General features: G+C 42.8%; 1 protein-coding gene and 2 pseudogenes across 1 annotated transcript; 1 reads left to right on the top strand and 2 right to left on the bottom strand.

Moving 5' to 3' along the window:
- Nucleotides 1-812: 812 nt before the first annotated feature.
- Nucleotides 813-5,407, bottom strand: LOC117862473 (factor of DNA methylation 1-like; annotated as a pseudogene).
- A 5,039-nt stretch (nucleotides 5,408-10,446) lies between these two features.
- Nucleotides 10,447-22,210, top strand: LOC117864208 (transcription factor tau subunit sfc1). Its single transcript, XM_034748231.2, has 15 exons — nucleotides 10,447-10,868; nucleotides 10,945-11,203; nucleotides 11,326-11,512; nucleotides 12,618-12,710; nucleotides 12,812-12,902; nucleotides 15,834-15,900; nucleotides 16,052-16,094; nucleotides 17,015-17,186; nucleotides 17,294-17,392; nucleotides 19,014-19,079; nucleotides 19,528-19,663; nucleotides 20,456-20,648; nucleotides 20,959-21,077; nucleotides 21,146-21,182; nucleotides 21,885-22,210. Exons 1-15 carry the CDS (start codon nucleotides 10,810-10,812, stop codon nucleotides 22,058-22,060), a joined length of 1,797 nt encoding a protein of 598 aa, XP_034604122.1. The 5' UTR covers nucleotides 10,447-10,809; the 3' UTR covers nucleotides 22,061-22,210.
- LOC140223299 (uncharacterized) lies at nucleotides 14,135-15,449 on the bottom strand (annotated as a pseudogene).
- Nucleotides 22,211-22,366: the final 156 nt, after the last annotated feature.

The raw sequence follows: 22,366 nt of genomic DNA, 5'->3' as shown, positions 1-22,366 counted from the left end.
CCCGCTGCCCCCCGCCCGCCCGCCACCTGCCCACCACCACCTCGCCCCGCCTGCCGTCGCCCGCCACCGTCACCCGCCGCACCTCGCCTCGCCCACCTCACCTCACCACCCTCCCCCCACCGCCGCCGCTCCTGCTGATCGCCATCGCTATCGCCGCCTCACCTCTCCCCGCCCGCCTCACCTCGCCTCGCCCGCCGCCACTCCCACCGCCCTCCGTCGCTGCCGCTGCCTCACATCATCCCGCTGCTGCTGCTCACTGCCTGTGAGGGGCGAGCAGAGGGGGAAGGGGAGGGGAGGCAAAGGAGAGGAAGTGAGGGTGCTCTGAGAGAGAGGGGAGAGAGAGAGAGGATAAGAAGCGGATGGATGGAGAGAGGAAGTGAGGGTGCTGCTCACTGCCTGTGAGGGGCAAGCAGAGGGGGAAAGGGTGGGGAGGCAAAGGAGGAGAGGAAGTGAGGGTGCTGAGAGAGAGGGGAGAGAGAGAGGATAAGAAGCGGATGGATGGAGAGAGGAAGTGAGGGTGCTAAGAGAGAGGCAGAGGGGGAGACGAATGGATGGATGAAGCGGCGGCAGCTGGGGATGGATAAGGCTGAGCTATTTAGTACCGGGTGGTATTGGGTGAAGCTCCCACCCGGTACTAAAGTGCACCAGGTGGACGCTTCACTTGGTACTAATAGGTGACCTTTAGTACCAGGTGGAGCCTCCACCCGGTACTTCGGGAACTATCCGTTAGGCCTAGTATTAATACTAACATTAGTACCGGATAAAAAACAACCGATACTAAGGTCGAGAACGAATGCTCATATTTATAGTAATGCTAGTTAAAAGGGTTTGCCTTTGGATAATCCACTTAAGTACTAAAAAGAGAGAACATTTTGGCATGAGGTCCGAGAACTATCCCAAAAGTTTGTCAATGCCCATACAGCTTGAACTACTAGCTTAATCTACTGGCCACTGCCGCCTGTTCAACAGTTCATGATGGGCAACCATACTCCATACATGCACAAAAGCTGCCTCGACTCAGACATGATTCATGCAATTAGCATAGTTCATTCATGCATTACCTCACTCCCAAAAAATACACCTATGCTATCAAAGATGAGCGTACCAATTCCCAAGCAGCTAATTGCAGCTAACGATCAAGCAGCGGACATCAACGTTTCCTCTTGTGTCCTCCACTGTTTCAGGACGAACTGGACAACCTCCTTCAGTGTTGCTTTCCGCCCTTCCTTGAAATTCCACATCTCAGCTACAGGATCTGCCGCTAGGATTAATTATACTCATTGATTTCAAGCAGAGCTGTTGTCACCAGGGCATAGATTTCTCCACCGAGCTCCTCTTTTAGTTCTTTAAGTTTCGGATCATCTTCCTTGATTACCTCCTACATCAGAGCAAGCGGCATTAGACAACAAATAAGCTACGCTAAAATGTTTCCGAAGATAGATCCTGGGGAATAAACGAAATTCGTTTCATAACAAGATAACTGTCACATAGATCCTTGTAGGGCAGGCAGTGCATATACAGAACAGAAAAATAGCACAGGGATAACATTTTGCACTAAATAAAGATGAGCAAAAAATGCACTGGGCATATCTGCATATAAAGAGTGGCAGGTTAGTATCGATACTTCATGGTGCACATGTGTTGATTTTTGTCAATTGGTTTAAGGTTATGCCTGTTAATGTTGTAGTTAGCATATAAAATAAACAATCTGTGAACTCTACGGTTCGATTTACTTTTCATTTAGGATTCCTTTGTTCATTACTCTTTCTAAGTATATAATGTTAAATGTGGAATCTATTAGTATTGTTTTCACATGACAAATCTAAATACATCAATGGATATAAATTGCAAGTTTGTACAGTCTACCTACAGCTCGATTTACTTTTTCATGTGTGATACTGTCGTCCATTACACTTTCTAAATAAAAAATGTCAAAAGATGAATCAAGTTAGGACTACATATATTTTGATCAAATTTAGTACATGACAAGGGAAACCAAAACAAGCATAGATATAACCACTGAAAATGTCTCCAAGAGGAAAACTGTATAAAACTAGACATGTTTGTCCAATAGTAATTTGTGCTGTCTGAGCTAGTACTGTATGAAGAAAAAAAAAGGTTCGGTCAAATATATAGATTTTTGTACCATATCTTTTCCTCCAACCGTGACAACATCATAAGGATGCCATTCTGTTTTTTTTTATTTCAGCTTCCCACTTTGAACAAAGAATAGCAGCATTAACTTCGGCATTGTCCTCAGGCAATATTGGCTTGCAAGCATTTGAAAATGCTTTTGGATCAAGCTCACCCATCCTCTTGATGCCTATATGTGCTCGGGCACAACCATGCTCAAGCAGACCCTATTGAGCATTATCCATTGAGCCAGATGATCAACCAAAGCACAAATAAAAATGAAATTAATTGGAATCTTATAACAAAGTATATATCAATACTTCTATGGATCAGTAATGGACAACTTGATAACACAAAGATTAACTTACATTTATTAGTTCTGTCCGTATCTCTTGCAGCTCATCATTGCTTCTGCGTTCCTTGATAACCAGAATTTGATTGGATGACTCAATAAAATCCATTTCATCCACCTTTTCTTGCAACTGATTGCTCAATTCATTGATTTTCTTCTCCGATACTGAATCTTTACCATCTGAGTTGCTCATTGTTTCCAATTTGACCTTCATTTCTTTTATCTCCAGTTCCAGTTTTTGTAAAGAATTTAACTGATGTTTTGGCTCAGGAATCACAGTTGATCCATCTAATTTTTTGTCCTGCGTTTGCATTCAGTGAAGTTCCATGAATCTTGTTTCCTTAACTCTCTCGTTCTCAATGTTTACATAAACAAGCTTTAACAAGAATCATGATATTAAAAAGCTGCATATATTTAATCTAAACTACACCAAATTGGCACAAAAGATTATGGAAAAATATTGCGCATGCAGTTCTAACTTTATGCTACATATCAGTAAATTTTTCAAGTTTAAATTTAATATATATTCAGAGCGACTGTAAAAAAAATATTATATAGTAAACCAAGGAAAAAAGAAAAATTTAGTATTTATAGCATATTTACCTTATTTTGAGTTTAAAAGGTGCTAATACACTCAAACAAACCACATCGGCATTTTTTAGAAAGCTTTTTATGTTGATTTAATTTGGCGCTATGAAAGATATTCATGTGTCCACTCTAGATATGATGAAAAAAAGATTTATAATACGAGAACAGGCATACGGACCTTATTATCTTCTACAAAAATACTTATTGAACTTCTTCCACATGCAGGAAACTCTTGTCTTCTTATTTGTTGAATTCCTGCCTTTCTACATGTCATTTTTTACCTCTCAGTTGGACCATCCTTCCGTTGTTTGTGAACCGGCCATGGAGCATTGCCTTTGCATCTTCCCTCTCTTTGATGTGCTTGCAGTACATAATTTTTTCGATTTTTATGTTGCATGTTATAGCTTGTGCTGCCACATTGTGATGGGTGATAATATGAATGTCTTGCCCATTGTCGACCGTCCACAAGATGAGAGCTTCCTTGTCCAATGTCACCTACAGACCCATACCCTCTATTATTGGGTCTAAAAAAATCATATCTTGCTCTTTCTCCATGCCAACCACCCAGATCATCAGACTCCACATCATCCTCATACTCCATGTAATCCTCCTCATACTGATAATCATCACTTTCTCCATATTCAGCCCAAGGGCACGGTGATTCAGCATATCTAGGTTGATAGAAACCCCTATTATCTCCTCGTTGTTGTGGAGTTCCCCTTCCATAAAATTGTTGCCTCATACACCCATGATTGCTTGAAGTCATTGCATATACTCCCTATAGCACCATACATGAAAGAACCATGTTACTGAGTATATTTAAACCGTATAAGCATAATGAGAATTTTGTTACCTCTTATTTTGATTTCTGTTTGTAAGACATTAACTCATTGGGAAACTACTAGGTGACTTCAATTGTGGAAAACATCAACCAAATATATAAATTTTGGCTTTAAATTCAAAAAAATAAATTATATTCACACCCTACCTATGATGACTGGGCATGAATAAGTAATTTGGTGGATACTTTGCTAGAAGAACATTAACCATCATTAATCATGCACCAAAAAAATAGTAAATCTAACTATGGTTTTTGGGGTGTTGCCTAAGCATCTAGGCATGTTCCCAACGCCACAAGATCCTAGTTACGTCTGGTCACCGCCCCAGCACCAAAGGACACCACAAACATATAAAAAGAACCATGAATAGAACCAGATTATAACGAGGAAAAATCAACTTCAATTGTTTGAACATGCATGTTTACATCAACAGAGGTATCCCAAACATCAGACACCAGTTGAATATTCTGAATATGAAATAGTTGAGTGTCACCTCCAAGCGACAACTGGAAAACAGATTAACTAGAAGAGAGAGAGAGAGAGAGAGAGTGAGAGAGAGAGAGAGAGACAAGGACAATCAGATATTTTGCTTGGTTTTCACCATCCAACTTCTCATATCATAACCTCGTATCTATCCTTAAACTTCCACTGTCATTTCTTCCAGCCAATTTGAGTTGGTCATTCTTTTTTTTATTTTTTTGCTTCAGCTTCTTCTCAGAACTCATCAGTCAGTCATGACCACAGCACTTCCTCTTTTTTACCCCCCTTGTCTGAGTCTCGATGCCTACCCAATTCTTTTCTCACGTGACTTATTTGTCTTTTCTCTCACAATAACTCTATTTTTCTTCAACAACCTATCCCCAGTTTCTGGAATCTTCCACAAAGTCTCCGAGCTCCCCCATCGAATGCAAAATAGCCAGCAGAAAACCCCAATGCTCGGCGTCAGTTACCCCGTATAAATTTCCGCCGCTGAAGAATTTTTGGCCACCAACCACCGCATTAGGTCTATGCAGATCGGGCAACGAAGAAAGAATGAACAAGATAAACAGGGGATCCAGCTATAACACCACCGAATCGCAACAAACTAGGACTGGGAGGACCCGGGACCGGATCGTAAACATGCAGGAACGACTGATTTGGACGGATTGCAAGCAGTAAAGAAGGATCCATGTTCCATCAAGCTAAGCTAAGGGGATCGCTTACCAACGGTAGATGAAATAATCACTCCAATCCGGACGGAGCGTGTTCTGTGCGAACAGTAGAGCGTGGAGGAGCGCGGCGGCTACGCGAGATGAATCCGAAGCGACATGCTCCAGTGGAACTGTGGAAGGAGGCCTCGCGATTGTGTTCGGCGGCGCGGCCAAGGGGTCCCGCGGCCAGGGGAGGAGGGTATTGACGTTTTTGTGATGCGTGGGAAGCGGGTGCAGAGTTTCAGGGAAGATGGAACGTTTTTGTGACGTTTCGTCTTCTTGTTTAGAGGTGGCGCAAAGGAACAGTATGTGTTTGTCGAGTAAACTGGGTTTGCAACCTTTGGCGATTTCTGTTTAGCACGATTTGAATGAGCACACCTTCCATTAGTTGACACCCGTCTTTCAAAATTTGACATCCAAGCGTGCAAATTTTTCATTTTCTTTTGTTTTCCAATTACAGCTCATGTGAACGGACAATTTTGCTCATGCCTTATCCTCTCCCTCTGAATACAGAGAACTGCTCCAGTACTCCTCTCTTTAGAGAATTGCACAATTAATTATTTATTTTCTTAACTATTTTGTACGTGGGTCACGAATGGTTCAACCCTCCCAATCCTAGCCCGTGTCGAGGACATCTTTTGTTTGGCACCATTCAAGTCGCACGACGAGGTTCACATGACTCATGCTTCAAGATAGCAGCGGCGCGATCGAGCAAGTTGAGGCTGTAGCGCACTAGCGCTCCATGGCGGCAACCTGTTTCTGTCATCCGCTTTCATCGGCGGTGACGGTGACCCTCGCGTGAACACATATATGTAACGTGTTCCCAATACGTTTGAAAATGACTACTTCTCCCTTTATTTTAAATTGTAGGTCGTTTTAGCTTTTCTAGTTTTATAGATGTTTGTATGTATATAGAGATACTATATTTAGGTATATACGTCTATGCACTTAGAAAACTAAAACGATCAATGAGAAGAGCATCTGCACTTGAACTACGTAGCCCCCGACAATGATTTTGCACTTTATCTTTGTTATTATCGTCTTGTACTACGTTTACCTCTACACTGGGGAATGCGACCAGAGGGTCCTGCTGCTCTAATCCTGTAGTACACGGCAGCGCCCTTGCCTTTGGTTAGATCGATGACTTATAGCGTGGAATGGAACCCTAGCGCGCAGGGCTTGGTACGGGCAGACTTGGGCCTAGACGAAAGCCGGTAGATAAATAGTCAATAAAATATTACTAAAGGAAAAATTATATTTTTCATCCTCAAGTCTTGCAAAAGTGTGACATTCATCTCTTGTGTTTCATTTGGTGCAAATCAACTCCTTGACTAATTAAATAGGTGCAGTTATCATCCCCACCTTAATTTAACAATAGTTTAGAGTCATAGAGCATCGGTTTAGGCCATGTAATCATCTTACTGATCACTGCTTATCTATGTATAATGTTGAGTCAATCGCTATAATAGTTCAGTTTGAGTCGGTTCCATTAATTTTTCAAATAAATTTTGTATGGAATAGACAATTTAGAGGATTTACTGATTTTTTTTAAGTTTATTTGTCCGTGTCTCAGCATAGCATGGGTTAGTAATTAGTCAGATGCCATAAACTACCATTTTATAGCACTAAACTATTGTTAAACTAAGGTGAGGATGATAAATGGACCGATTTAGTTAAAGGGATTGATTTTCACCAAATGAAACATAAGGGATAAATGTCACACTTCAGCAATATTTGAGGGATGAAAAATACACTTTTTCCTTTAATAAATAAATTACGTTGCTTCAAGATTCGTGCAACAAATTAAAAGAGGAGTACGGGAACAGGTACCAAAACGTCAAAAACCGTAGACTATGATTACATGTAGCTTCTTGCTCCATTAATTTTCATATTTTTTTCAAACATGAGCTTGACTTCAGCTGGAATTGGAAATAAAATAATTTGATTTCATCATGTAAAACATAGGGGTGGGACTCTGGTCCGATCCGTAGTAGCGATCCTAATGTCATTTGGAGAGAACAACGGAGCCATCCATTCGGTTCGGATATGATAGGTTTCACCGTCTCATCAGCCAAAGGATCCTTAGCTCGACTCAAGGAGAGTGCAAACTGTTAACACCTGCGCCGCCCGCTGTTCAACGGCGTCTCCGTCTGCTCCCCGAGCTGAGAGCTGAAGCACCCGGCCCTCTCTTTCATTCTCCTCGTCATCTTCTCTCGCGCACGCTCATTTTTAGTACATATTTGCAAGTGAGCTTAGAAATTAAATATTAGAGATATAACATGCCATCTAATGGATTGATTTTATTTCGGTTATATATGTCATCTAATGGGGTGTTTGGATACAAGGTGCTAAACTTTAATAGTATCACATCGGATGTTCGGATGCTAATTAGAAGGACTAAACATGAGTTAATTATAAAACTAATTGCAGAACTCTGTGCTAATTCGCAAGACGAATCTATTAAGCCTAATGAATCCATCATTAGCAAATGATTACTGTAGCACCACATTGTCAAATCATGGACTAATTAGGCTTAATAGATTCATCTCGCGAATTATACTCCATCTGTGCAATTAGTTTTGTAATTAGTCTATGTTAATACTCTTAATTAGCATCCAAACATCCGATATGACTGGTGTTAAACTTTAACCGGGTGTTCCCAAACCTTTTGACGCGAAATTACATATTACATGAGATCTTTTAATGTCCCCCGCGTCGCTCCGTGCCGGGCGACTGTAGTGGAACCCCGCGCCGCTGCACCGAAGCCACCTTCTCTCATCCCCTACGCCTCGCCGTCGCTCGAGCACACTGACAGAAGTCCGCGCGGCTGCGAGGACAACGGCGACAAGGCTTTCCCCCTTTCCCTGGAGCTCCACCATCCTCCCTCTCTCTCGTGGTGGTGACGGTGGCGGCGCAAATCGACATGGAGGAGCTCGATCTGCATGCCCGGTGAGCGGATCTAGGACCGGAGCTGCCGGACCTACTCGTCCTCAACTCGCAGGTCGGTATGGTACCGCAGGTCGGGCACTTGAGTGCTCTCTGGCAGCTGATGGTCGCTGGGCTGCGGTGGTCGAGACGGCGAGAGTGTGCTGTCGCTGTACGCGTCGAGGAGACAGCGGCCACTCACGGAGGAGCGACGATGTCCATGCGTCGAGCGGCGATGGCAGGCGGCCTTGTGCAACCACGAGGAGGTTGTTGCGACGAAGTCGGCGGATCTGATAAGTGGTGGTGTGCGCCGACATCGATGTGGAGACGGCCATGTGCTGCAGGCGGCGACCTGCAAGGTTGGCTTTGGCTGGGTTGGCAGTGGTCCAAGGGACCGGCTCGGCGGCAGCTTGCCAAGCAGGCCTGTGGTCAGTTTGTTGCTGTAGTGACAACCAAGCTAATGGCGGTTCTTTGCGGTGAAGGCCAATGGCAGCGATGACGGTCGTCAATAACAGCAGTGGAGCAGCTTTCCATGGTGGCCGGCGATGGTTGGGCTAGTTATGCCCCGCAAGGGTCAGCGCCGCGACGACAGGCTCCGCATGCCTGTGGCCTGGTTGATGCGGCAGCTCTAGCCCGCCGGAGGTGGCTTTCTACGAACGTTGTCACAACGAACAAGTTTGGTGTGTCAATGGTTTGACCACAAGTTGGGGTGCGGAGGCATTGGGCGAAAGCCTTGCTCGACTTCGCCGAGCTAACAATGATGACGCCTTTGGCGCCACATGCCCCGTTGGAGGCATTGTTACGTAGCCAGTCACCTTTGGGAGTCTCTGGCTGAAAGGCTACTTCGGTTTTCCGAGCTACGTTGGCGGCGTTTGCGGACGTCGTGTCCTCCAAGAGGCTTCGTAGAGGAGGTCTCTTTTGTGGTTGTTGCTTCATGTCGGTACATTGGAAGTTGTTGGTCGGTGAGCGGCTTCGCTTGTGACAGTGGTATGGTGTTTGTTGCTCTTGAGTTGGTGTTTGTTTTTTTCCTTTGTTTTTTTGTTTGGCTAGTGTGTGTTGGTGTTGACGTGTTATATTCGTTGGTCTCCTTCTCTATCAATATATGCCATGTAGAACTCTGCGGGTTGTTTCAAAAAATAATATCTTTACATAAGAGCTAGCATCGTGAGTCGGTTTTTTACCATTTGTTGGTCATTTTTACCATTAAGCTGGGTCTGCCGCAGAACTGGCAGTTCAGCCCCTTGTTTATTCCATTTTTATGTGTAAATATACATTAACCACTAGAAAAGGAGGAAAAAAAAAGATAAAATTAACCTTGGGCATTTGAAGTTAACCATGTAAAATGTAGCCAACCATGTATGAAAGCAAAAGAGAACTGGGAGTGGCTAATGTTTAAGTGACGAAAATCTCGTTGAATCTACGTGTGACCGGATGGTTCTGACCTCACAGTCGATGTGTTGCGATCAGCACTTGGCGGGTCCCACTACCTTTCACTTCCCAGTTGCCACCTCCTCTCTCTCCCGGTCCATTCCCCTTCTCCTTTTCTCCTCTCCGAATCTCTTCTCCAATCCAGGGCCACCGGAGATTGCTCCACGTACAGGGGATGGAGCAACCAGCGGCGGAGCTCGACCGCCGCCAAGATCTTGCGCGCGATGAGAGCTTCCACATGCGCCATGCACAAGCGGTGGTAGGACGGGCCGGAGCTGAGCCGGAGTGATGACGGACACGGCGTGCTCCCCGGAAGAAGCGACGAGCGGCCTCGGCGGGCTCCAGGGAGGGAGCTGCGGTGGGCGAGTCGGAGCACCAAGCTCCCCGCGCGCGAGCGGTGGTGGGCGGACCCGACCGGCGTCGGAGCGGCGACGGCCATGGTGAGCCCTCGGAGGGAGCGGCGGCGGTTGGCATGGGTTCAATGGGTTCAAAAAATGTATGGTTGTTGGTCGGTTCCGAGAGGGTACACGAAAGCGGAAAGAAGTAGTGCATCAACGATCGACCGCTAGTCTCACTTTTACTGGAACACCATAAATTACAAAGATCAGTTATAATTTTTTTAATTTTTTTAAGGAAAGACCCGACAATCATAAAGATTCAGTGAACAAGTCCATAAATCCAGTCGGCCGTGCCACCAGATTGATAGAAATGGGCGGCTCGGCCCACTCCAGTGTTACAGTCAGCGATTTCGCGTGTTCACGGACAAATTTTGATATTTGACATTTAATTCGCACGCCTCTCCTCTTTTAACTCTCAATTTGCGTGCCTTTCAAAGTTCCTGCGAATTCTTTTAATTCAGGGGATTTTCTCTCTTTTTTTTATCTATTTCACTTATTTCCTTTTTCCTTCTCAATTACAAGGCCTAGTGAATAGACAACTTTGCCCCTCCCTTCTCTTCTTCATCGGTTGGATCGAATCATCAGCCCATGCCGAACACATGGCTGCCTCTCTCTCGACCTCACGTGCTGACCCGTCCCTACCTCCGGCATTCTCTCCTCCGCCACCCTCCGCCGTTCTCCTTCTCCCCTCGCTGAAGTGGCCTCCCATCTTGCAGGCTTGCAGCACGTGCGGCCTCCAACCATGGCCAACCTCGACCTCCGGAGCTCCCATCCATGGCAGCTCCCGCTCGTAGTCTCTCCCATGCGCTAATCCCCGTTGAGAACAATCAAAACGGGTTTCCTATAATCTCCTCTCTCTCCCAGTGCTTTCCCCGTCCCAATTGGTGGCCGGAGCTCTCACGCCGGTGAAGCTCCGGCGATGGTGCCGGCGCAGAGCTTCGTTCGGACGAACGCGCATGCCCTCGCTCAAAGGGCAAACTAGGCCTGGAAAATGGATAAGGGAAAATAAAATAAGGTACAGAAAAGTAAAGGAAAACTTCTGAATCAAAAGAATTCGCACGCGCATATATCGAAATTTCTCGTGTTCGCAGGTTTGCCTGTTCCGTGCGCGCCGTCTCTGCAGTCTGCTTCCGCCCCCTTCCGAATCCGATGCCTACACCGCCTTCTTCCCCCACCCCCACGCCGCCGGAGCCGGCGACCGAGCCGCAGCCATCCCCATCCACAATCACGGATGGAGCCGTCTCCGGCACGCTCCCGGCTGCCGAGGCCTTCGCGGTGCACTACCCGGGCTACCCCTCATCCCCCGCCCGCGCGGCGCGCACCCTCGGCGGCCTCCCCGCCATCGTCAAGGTACTGCTTGCCTAAAATCTTAATCCCTCCCCCATTCAAACTTCGCGGCGTGCTCGAGCGAAGTGAACTGATTGTTCGGCCGTGCGGCTCCTCCTCGTCCTCTTCTCTTCTCTCTCTCGCAGGTCCGGAGCTCCGACCCCGGCGCCCGACTGGAGCTCCGCTTCCGCTCCGAGGACCCCTACTGCCACCCGGCCTTCGGCGAGTCCCGCGCCTCCACGGGCCTAGTGCTCCGCCTCTCCAGGCGCAAGGGCGCCGCGGCGCCGCGAGCCGAGGTGGTGGCGCGCGTCCGGACCGCCTACCACTTCGAAGGTAAGCTCCGCACCTGAGCGCGACTTGTTCGATGAAATGCCGCCTGCTTGCTCTTCTTCTAGAGCGGTTGTTGTGTTGGAACTTTCCGCGTTATATAACTTGGTCCAGTTAGAAGACGGGTCAGTCAGCTATATAACTTATCTTCTTATTTGTATCAAGATGAATCTGGAGTGAATTGGGTGGCTATCTTGCATCCTATACCAAACTCTGTAAAACAGAAGATGAAAGGAGTATACATCTCATCATGTCAAATGTGAGTTGGTAACAAATGGTTACTGAGCAAACTATGTTAAGTTAGGATGTAATGACCCACACTGGATTGGATGGCTTTCAGAGGAGGTTCATAAGTTTGGAATCAGTCAATTTCTTGTCTTCCATAGCCATTTGGAGTAAAGGAATTATGAATAAAAAGAGGTCAGATCCATGGAAAAAAGTTCCGCTAGATTCTTAAGAGTCTTGATCATGTGAATCATGCTTACTGATGCTACCTGCCATTGACTGCTTGCCATCTTTCCTACTCTCGTGCTCGGTTGAAGTCATTGATTAGTATTAGCGAGAAGGACAGAAACAAGTCTTTTGTTGATAAGCACAAGTGGGAACTGGCGATAGTGAATCTATAAATTCTGGATAAATTTATGCTAGGGATTCTCATGAATGGCTCTTTTACTTTTATGCTTCCTCAGCAACTAAACCACGTTGCAGATTCACAATGTTTTGTTTCATTAGTTTAAAGTTTTTACATAGTTTCCTATGTTTTCTTATTTTGATCCAAACAGTAGTATCCTTTAAAGTTAATTTTCTGTTCTGATGTTTTTTCACTGCATCCCGATGTCTCTCCTATGTTTCGTTTCCATACTTGCGTCCCAAATAGGCCTAAAAGGAAAGCCAAATTTGCAGGCCATACTTATTGCAAACTAGAAAATAAATTGAATTCGTTTTTGCTTTTCTTTAACCATGAATTAGATTTTCATTATTCCGATATTGTTTGAAAGTTGATTCGCCCAGCCCTCTCCAATTAGTTTGATGACATTTGAATTTATGCATGTGATATATTTTACATTGATTTATTCTATGTGTAAATTTGCTGATATACAGGTTAATGTAGGTATGGCTGATTTTCAGCATGTTGTTCCAGTGCATGCTGCACAAGTGAGAAAAAGAAAACGGTCAGATTCCCAAAATGATTGTGAATATTTAGGTAGTGGTACCTTCCTTTCTGACACTCTTTACTTTGTGGATTACAAGCTTATTGTAATGTCGCCATGTCTAATCAATATCTTCTTTCTTTCTGGATGGAAGATAAGACAAGACATCTGGAAACAGATGATGGAGATGTCATGATGTTGGTACCCCCACTCTTCTCAGTGAAGGATAGACCAACAAAGATAGCGTAAGTTATATTAGTTGCACATATCAAATGACTTGAACTTTAATTTCTTCAAATCGGTTGGTATTTGCAATTTGCTTCATTGCCTTCCAAGGGATAGAAATTAGGCTCATCCTGAAAAAGTGTTAGTGAAATTTCCAAGATATGAATTGTATGGCGCTCATGCACATGTGATCTTTGTATAGAGAACATCTTTCACTGCCGACACCAGCCAAAGGTCTTGGTCTGTGATCAAATATCCCACTTGCCTGGTTTGAAAAGATAAAGGCAGCCCCCCTCTAAGTCCATAGTCTACATTGTCGGGCTGTGAGCCAAGACAATAGAGGGGAGGTTTGGAGTAATAGCTCACCTTTTCTCCAAACAGCTTAAGCTTGGGCATGAAACATTAGAGTACGACTTTCTGCCAAGGACACACGCATGTTGATCGTGGCATCTATTATTAAAATAGGTTGAGCTAAAATTTTTATTTGGAAGCAAGAACAACCTAAATAAACATTGTGGATTAATGTGCATGACTTCTGACTGAATTGCTCATTATTGAAACATATGAAGTATGGTTTCAAAACGTTCAAAAGTTCAAATAATGAATATGTGACTTTATTGGTACAGCTTGTTGCAGTGTATTTTTCAGCTTTATGTGATTGTTATGCAATTGACTCTTTTAGCTCCAACTTTCCCCTTTTTTTTCTTGAACACGCAAGAGAGCTCCGTATCATTATATTAAGAATAAAAAAGAGATAAGAGCCCTTACAACACACACACACACACACCACTACGAAATCATACCGACGAGCGCCTTTTCCACAGAATAACAACCGACCTTGACCTAAACATTCGCTCCTCAATTGGCACTAGAGAAAGGAGGTGGTTAACTCCTCAAGCTCCAGCCATACCCCACAAATGTAACTCCTCGCTGGCCGATAACAAAGCTCTAGTAACACTTGGAGAGGTCCAATAAAAAACGCATCGGTTGCGATGGTTCCACAACATCCAGGCTCCCAGAATAATCAGAGAGTTAAGTCTAATGGGAGTAGGCACATTGTTAGAACTTATTTCCCACCAATCCTCAAAACTTCTCGCATCCAGATGAGGGGTGAGAGCCTGCAGTCCAACCCTCCTCAGAATATTAAACCAAAACTCTTGAGCGAAGACACATTCTATCAACAGGTGATTACTGGTTTCCGCCGCTTGATCACAGTGTGGGCAGCTTGCAGGGTGTGGCAGATTCCTTTTTGCTAGCTGATCAGCTGTCCAACACCTGTTCCTAACCACCAACCACATGAAGAACTGGCATTTACCAGGCGCCAAAGTCTTCCAGATCCTTTCCCATGATTTAAAGGCCACTGCTCCATGAAATTGGTTGTCATAAGCTGATTTTGCTGAGTATTTTCCATCACTAGAAAACCTCCAAATGTGGACATCATCAATCTCCGGCTGCAGTACCACTTCAGACTTTCAGAGATTAAATTCCAGAGAGCGAGGTATTCATTGATTACTCCAACAGTTAGAGCACCCTGTATATCCCTTGCCCAAGCATTATCAGTTAGAGCTTCCTGTACTGTTCTCTTGTTAATTCTCGTCTTGGATACTGTCGCCAAGACTTGTGGTGCAAGATCAGCAATTCTCTGACCATGGATCCATCTATCCCTCTGACCATGGATCCATCTATCCGACCAAAAAAGAGTTGCTGCACCATTACCCACCTCAGAGACCACAGCTATGGAGAAAAAGGCTTGTGCACACTTGTGTACAGATAAATTAAAGGACGCCCAGGGAAGATTTGGATCTGTTTTTTTCAGTCATAACCACCTTATTCTCAGTGCCCAATTCAGATTTTGTAGATGGGACATCCCAAGATCCCCCAATTCTTTTGGAAGACATACTTTAGGCCATGCTACCAGGCAGTGGTCACCATTTGCATCTTTCCTTCCTCTCCACAGAAACCCTCTTCTGATCTTGTCAAAAGCCTTAATGGCCCATGGTGGGAGATTAATGGCCATCATCAAGTAAATCAAGATTGGAGTTAACACATGCTGTACCAGAATCTTGCGAGACCTTCCTTAGTCTGTAACTCAGCTTTCCACCCTGGTAGCTGTGCAGCCAACAGGTCGATGTATGGCTGTAACTGAGCCTTCATTAATTTCTTCAAAGATAGAGGAAGTCCAAGATATTTGCAAGGAAATCCCAGCTGTTCGCAAGGTAGAAGTTCCTGTACGGTGGCAGTGTCCAACTCTGTGCATTGAATTGGGAAAACATTGCCTTTCTGTACATTTGTTTTCAGCCCAGAAGCATCCCCAAAAAGATTGAGCAGCTCAAGACATAACACAATATCATTGGCCACTGATCTGATGAGTAACACCACATCATCGGCATAAATAGAAATTCTGTGTTGCAAACCTCTAGGTGAAAGAGGCTGTAGAAGACCATCTACCGAAGCCTTAGTAACCATGTGGCTTAACACATCCATTACCAGAATAAAAAACATTGGCGACAATGGGTCCCCCTGCCGCAGCCCTCTCCGGTGGGAAATGACTCTCATCTCCTCTCCATGTTGGACGTGGTCGGCGACATTGCCCGCCATTGGTGACACTCCAAGAATGCATGTCCATTGATTTCAGAATTGTTCCTATTTTTCCTTGTGCTTCCTTACCTCTTACGTCTTTAAAATAAAATAATTTTGTACTTTTTAGTCCTGCTCATAATTGAAAAGCACCCATTGGAAAAAGGTTAAAGTTAGCCTGCTGATATTCTGGAACTAGTGATGTGTCTCTTTATTTTTCCTACTTTGGTCTATGGACATTCATTTTGCATAACAGAAAACAGATGCAGATTCTAAAAACTTTTCATTACCCTAACTATTAGCATGTGTAAAATTTCATTTCACTTAAACTGAATATAAATATTGCCTAATATTTATTAATGCAATTGTTCTAGGCTTCTACCATCATCAAATGCAGTATCTAAAACCATGCACAGGGGAGTGGTACAAGAACGATGGGAGGTACATAAACTTTATTTCCTTGCTTTATGTCTATGGTTTCTTACTTTCTTACACAGTGCCATGGATACTTCTCAGAGATGCAGCCACCCTACCTAGTGTGAAATGGCTGACTGACTGGATTAATTAATTATTATTTGTTCTTTGGTTACAGATGAAGGTTGGACCAACTCTTGCTCTTCCTTTCAACATTCAAGATATCCTTTGGGTACACATGTGTATGATATTGTGATCTTCATTAAGTGGGCACACAATGCTTTGTGAAAAATGAAATACAACTAAAGAGGAAATAATTCAGAAATGGGAAAAAGAAAAAGCCCCTCGGGTGGCAATGGTCAGTCAAGAGAAGAAAAAATAATATAAAAGAAAGAATACAAACTCAATTCAGGGGGTAGAAGAGATTGGTGGGCAGAGGAACCCACTGTGGGGCTGAATCCTGGGAAGGTGTGTTGAAAGTAGCTGGGGGACTTGAGTGACTGCCAGATAAGGGTGTGAGAACAGGGCGCAGCTGTGATAGGAGAGAGGGGCCTGAGATGTACCTGTTATGGTGTCAGGGTTGAGAAGCATGTGGATATCATTTGTTTTATTTTCAAAACTCTATTCTTCCTGATATGCGTCTGAGACTTAGAAATAACAGATGGTCATATCTAAGTACGGTTACTGTGATATTCATAAGCGTGCATCAAATATAGTTATCAATTTCCACTCTGATGTGATGAAGGTATATCATTTGCTAAAAGCATCGTCTCTCGAAGAGTGATTGGTGTTATATGCATACTCGTGTTGATTCTTGAGGAAGTGGAATGGCAAGCACCATAACCACAGCTTTGCATTTATGAGAACAAGCAAACTTATATATGCTGCAGTTTTGCATGTCTTTTCAGTGATAACAATGCTGTGTTAATGACTTGCTGTTTTGTTATGACCAAATGCCTTGCTGTTCTGACATGATCTTCCAAAATGCACATTTTTAATGTGCATTGCTTAGATATTCTTCATAGAAAGCAAAATCTTGTCCCCTCTCAAGGTTTGATTGCATGCCTGCCTCTTGTACCTTGGTCATGATGTAATTGCAATATCATTGCATGCCTTCCTTGTTACCTTAATTGACATATACTTGTCCCGGAGAAGATTAATTGGGAAGACCACGTAAGAAAGAATTCGGTAGATTGGGACTGGCAAGTGGCTGTCTGCAAATTGTTTGATGAGCGTCCTGTGTGGCCAAGGCAATCACTTTATGAACGGCTGCAAGATGATGGTGTGCATGTCTCACAAAACCAATTCAAAAGGTTTCATTATTCTTTAACTCTTGTAGAGCTGCCTCATCATTTAGTTCCTTTGTTATGTCTTTCAATTGTAATTTTCTTTGCTCATATGCCTTTTTTTGTTTGCTCAGGCTTCTGTTTAGAGCTGGATACTACTTCTCTACTGGACCCTTTGGTAAATTCTGGATCAGAAGAGGATATGACCCTCGTAAAGACCCTGACTCACGAATGTAAGCAACAACTGCATTGCTAATAGTATTGTGTCTTTTTTACAAACTGTTACTTGTTTGTGCTTTTGATTCAATTGCATTATTGTAGACACCAGCTGTTTCCATTGCTCTTTTTTTTTTCCAACTGAAAGTATGAACAAAGTTCCATGTTCGGTTGGGCTACATATATAGTAAGTTAGTAACCAAAAAGCATAAAAGAAACTAAGAACGCTGATGTCAAGCATTAACATGTCTTTGAGGTTCAGATCTTGTTTTCCGTATTGGATAAAGTGGTATATGCTTTAAACCTTCCATCATTAAAACAGTGCTGTAAAGCAAGAGAGAGAAAAAGAAGCATCAAGCATAGTGAACTACGGAGTACTTAACTAGAAGGAACGAAAATAAATACAGGAACCTTGCAAACTTTGGACAAGTGCTGACAGTAGTATTGTCATGGAACTCTTAGAGTCAGCATGCCATCTGTTCTGTTCATGTAACAGAAAGGTTTGATTGGGTAGATCCTGCTGTGTTCATAAAAGCTTTCAGTTATTCCTTTGAAACTTTCCTGCATATGGGAAATGGCAAAATTGGAGAGAAATTGTAAGTTTTTTTCTCTAGTATCCTTTTGTCTCTCACCATGTATACTTTGGATTGGCAAAAACATAAATAATGTTGGGATCACTGTTCACTAAAATGTCAAGTTGTTTGCATTACAGTTTTATAAAAAGGAAATACTGCATATACAATCCCAGATTTTAGCCCCACTTGCAAATACCCCCCTTCATGTTGAATAGTTGCATTCAAAATCCTACATATTTCTCATTGCAAAATCTAAGTCAAGTTGATTTGCAATGCATGCACTACTCATAATCGAAATCCAAACCACTAAATTTGGCACTTCAAAAGGCAAATTTCTCACCATGGAGATTACCCATCAACCTCAATGAGTGTACTTGGGTCAGGGAGACACGTGAAGCATTGCCACTTGATCTATGATTTAGCTGCCTCCTTCGCCCATTAATTATTCATTTTTTATGTAAAAACTGACGTATTCATTTTTCCTTTTAAAAATAACTTCATTCCTTGGTTGTCATACAGGACTAGAGAATGCAATTAACAACAGAATGGTATTACCACTGTAAAAGGTTATTTTCAGTAAAGTTTACCGCTAATGCTTAGAAACTGTGAACACCAAAATGAATAAAATAATTTGAATTTATCTGAACTTGTTCTCCTTTTGCTCTTAGTCCACTTTCTGCAAAGGAAAATGTGTTTGTATTAGGAGGCACCTGCACTTCTTGAAATTGATTTGATGTTCACCTTTTCATAAATATTTACTTAACTTCCATCTAAAAGAACTTTTCTTCTTGGGAAAATAGAAAATTGGCATGCTTACATGGGTGATATCTTTTTTTGGAATCAAGTAACTTTCTACTGCTATATTCTTTTTTCTGTCTCCCAATTTTTTTTTAAGTATTAGAGGATTAATAGATACATCTGAAATTTGGAGGGTCTAAAATGAACTAACCCAAAGTTCAAAGGCTATTTTGGTCTTCTATTCTGTGCATTTTGTTTTTTTCCATTTGAACAGATAAGTTATGTTTTAGCAATATGTATCAGCTAACATGTTTTTGTTTGCTAGATACCAGAGAATTGATTTTCGCGTGCCTCCTGAGCTAAGGAATCTTCTAAGGACAAAGGATTCTGGGTGAGCCATATTTTTCCTTTTAGTTAGTAGTCGAAGCAATTTCTATAGAAGAACTTTGACCACTAATCTAAGTAGATTTCCAAATGGAACAAACAGTGGCCGTGGTAGAGCAGGGGGGAGTGGCAAGCAAGAGGGCCTTTCCTCCCCTGGCGGCCCCTGGGCATGGAGTTGGCAGCTGTAACCCTGGTGGCTGCTGCCTTCAGGTCGGGCTGGCCCGTATGGCCCATGGGGATTGGGCCCATAACAAGATGATGGCCTTGTCTATCAGCATCTTTATATTGTTCTTGATTGCTCTGTATTTGTTTCCGTTCAGAGGAATTTTCTTTCAGTGTTACTGAGTGCTGTTGTTTTCCCTGGTCTGCAACTCACTATGAGGGTGTTTTTCGTTGCTGCTTGCATTTGTCCCCCTTGCTTATCTCTATTTTTTAATGTGTTTTGGTACTTACAGATCTCAAAAGTGGGCAGAGATGTGCAAGCTCGAAGTTATGCCATCACAGAGTTTCATCTTCCTGCAATTATTTGAACTGAAGGATGACTTTATTCAAGAAGAAATTCGAAAACCTTCTTATCAATCAATTTGTTCAGTGAGTACCTAGATAGTCTCGTCCTACTTAGAAATTTTGTCTGAACTCTTCATTATTGCTCATTCACTGCATATCCATCAGGGTTAATTAATTACGTGATATTTGTGTGTCCTGGAATCTGATGTTGGTATTGATTGGTGTTGATATCAGGAGCTCATTGTAAAGAAACAGTAGAAATTAGCTTATTGGTGCTGCTGCAAGTTATTTCATACTTCACCAAAACATATCCAAGCCTTGGACCATCATGCAAATATCTAAGACATGCTAGGCAGCAACAGATCAAGTCCAAGTGCATATAAGTGCTAACGTGAAACAAAGAAACAACATCAGCTCAATTTTAAGCAAGCAAATATCACTGGCTTTGGCGTAGATTGATGCTCTCGGGTGTATTGGTATCATATAAAACCACTTATGTTTCAATTGCTCTTTAGGTGTGCAATAGTTTTTAGCAACTTATTTTTTTGTTAATTTCATGTCCAAATTTGTTTTGCACTGTTCTTAGCTGTAACAACTTTTTATAATGAAGTAATAAGCTGAAATTATCTTTGCAACTGATATATAAATAATTTGATGTTTATATTCAACTGGGGCCTCTGTTTTTTGTTTCGCCCCAATTCCCTCAAACACAGGGCCAGCCTTGGATGTTCTCTTCATCTTTCACCAATTTTAGTTTAGACCAATTTCACTCCAATTTGCTGTGATCATTGCCTGTGCAGCAACCTTATCTATAGCAAGCACCAAGATTCTCTTTGCCCTATAATGTATGCTCCAGAACAACTGATTCCTGTGTAGCGTTTTACAGGATGGTTTTCTAAGCCTATGATGAAAACCCTGAGGTTGCAAGTGAGCATAAGGTTCCTCTCTTTATTACCTAGTGAAGAGGCAAAAAGCTTGTTGAGGAATGCCCATGAACTTATTGAAAGGTCTAAGAAGCAGGAAGCCCTTTGGAGATCTGAGCGATCTAAAGAAGAGCATGTTGATGAAGGTCTGTTTGATTTCATCTACTTCTTATTACTAGTTAAATGCATAAACTTCGATTTGGATGAGCGATGTGCAATCTGAGAACATATTAAAAACACCTATGGACCTGCCAAGCTTCACAAGCAGTATGAATTTATTGCTGTTTGGACAGCTTGAAACATTATTAAGCTAACTGTAGTTTTTGTTTGGGCATGGTGCAAGTTCAGGCCAGTTAGCTTTACTTTCCCTGCGAAGAGTATTATAATTGTCCTTTCTTGGGAGAGATAGCTTAGCACATCTATCCTGGATGTTAAATGCCCCTTTTCTCCCTATAGAAGCTCCTGCCACACATACTGGAACTGAGGATCAAGTTGGCCTTAACAACTCTGATAGTGAAGATATGGATGATGAAGAAGAGGAAGAGGAGTCGGATGGTTATGATTCTCCGCCTATGGTATGTCACCACCTGAAATAATTTCCCATTATATGCTATATAAACTTAACGTACTGTATCTGTTGTAGGCAGAGGGGTTTCGTGATTTCACCTTGGATGATTCCTGTATCCTTTATACCATAAATTATCACTTTTGGTTTCTCTCTTCACCATGTTACTATTTAACGGTGGGTTTGGTTATATTCATGTTTATGTTCGCAATAGAGTGCCACATTTAATTTCACACATCTATTGAAAGTTTGGGGATTAAAAATGGTTGGGAATTTTTATTTCAGCCAGTCCATGTCTGATACTTGCCTTTTGGACTTTACCTATCTACCTATCAAGCATACATCTGTTCGAGTCCAAGTAATAAGCTCAGAAAATCCACAAGGCCTCTTCCATGACAGTTAATAGGTTTTCTCTTATTGTTCCTATTGTCTCTTTTTTAGACCAGCTTTGGTGTCCTTTGAAATGTCACATTAACATTTATTATTTTTATTTGATACATTGACATCGTTATGTTGGTTTTCAAAAGAAACGCAGGCAAAACGCAACCGTGTTGGGTCATATGAATTGATTTCACCATCTGCTTAATCTTGATAAACCCAATATTCTGTCAGAAACATGACATTACTACTTGCATCTTTATTTTCTGCTAAGGTCGACACTATAGATTCAACTTATATAGGGTAACAGAAGCTTCTACATAGAGACCAATTGCCTCGATCCAAACTCACCCTTTGACACGGCTCCTGGTTGTTTTCTTTTCTTTCTTTCCTTTTTTTGAAAAGGAGCCCCTAGTTGTTTTCTTATGACCTGTATCAGATGCACTCGGTGAAGGTTTCTCCAATGGATACCTTGAAGAAATGCTGCGTAGCTTTCCGTTGCAGGAAGATGGCCAAAACAAATCAGGTGATGCCCCTAATGGTGCTGATGGTAGTGACGGGGAGTTTGAAATTTTCGAACAGCCCAGTGACAATGATGAGTCGTCTGATGGTTAGATGGGTTTTTATGGCAGTCCATCTTCCACGGCTTCAGTTTTGCAAGCATATAGATCAGATGCATGTAAGAATGTCTTTGTTAAATTACCTTTTTGTTCAATTCCTATGATGCATGTAAGAATGGCTTTCTTAAATTACCTTTTCGTTCAATTCCTATGAGTTACTCCATGGCTACTAAAATCGTATAATCCCAACATGTTGATCAGCCAAGGCACACCGTCGTAGAGTTTTGCTATGCCGTTAGGTAGTCGTCAGTTTCGGTTGCTGTTCGCCCGCTTCCACCAAAGCTCTGCCCGAGCCTCAGGC

This window comes from Setaria viridis, chromosome 7 (genome assembly GCF_005286985.2).
Source record: "Setaria viridis chromosome 7, Setaria_viridis_v4.0, whole genome shotgun sequence".
Lineage (NCBI taxonomy): Eukaryota > Viridiplantae > Streptophyta > Magnoliopsida > Poales > Poaceae > Setaria > Setaria viridis.
The sequence above is the reverse complement of the archived record's forward strand: the minus strand, read 5'-3'. Positions and strand labels throughout refer to the sequence as shown.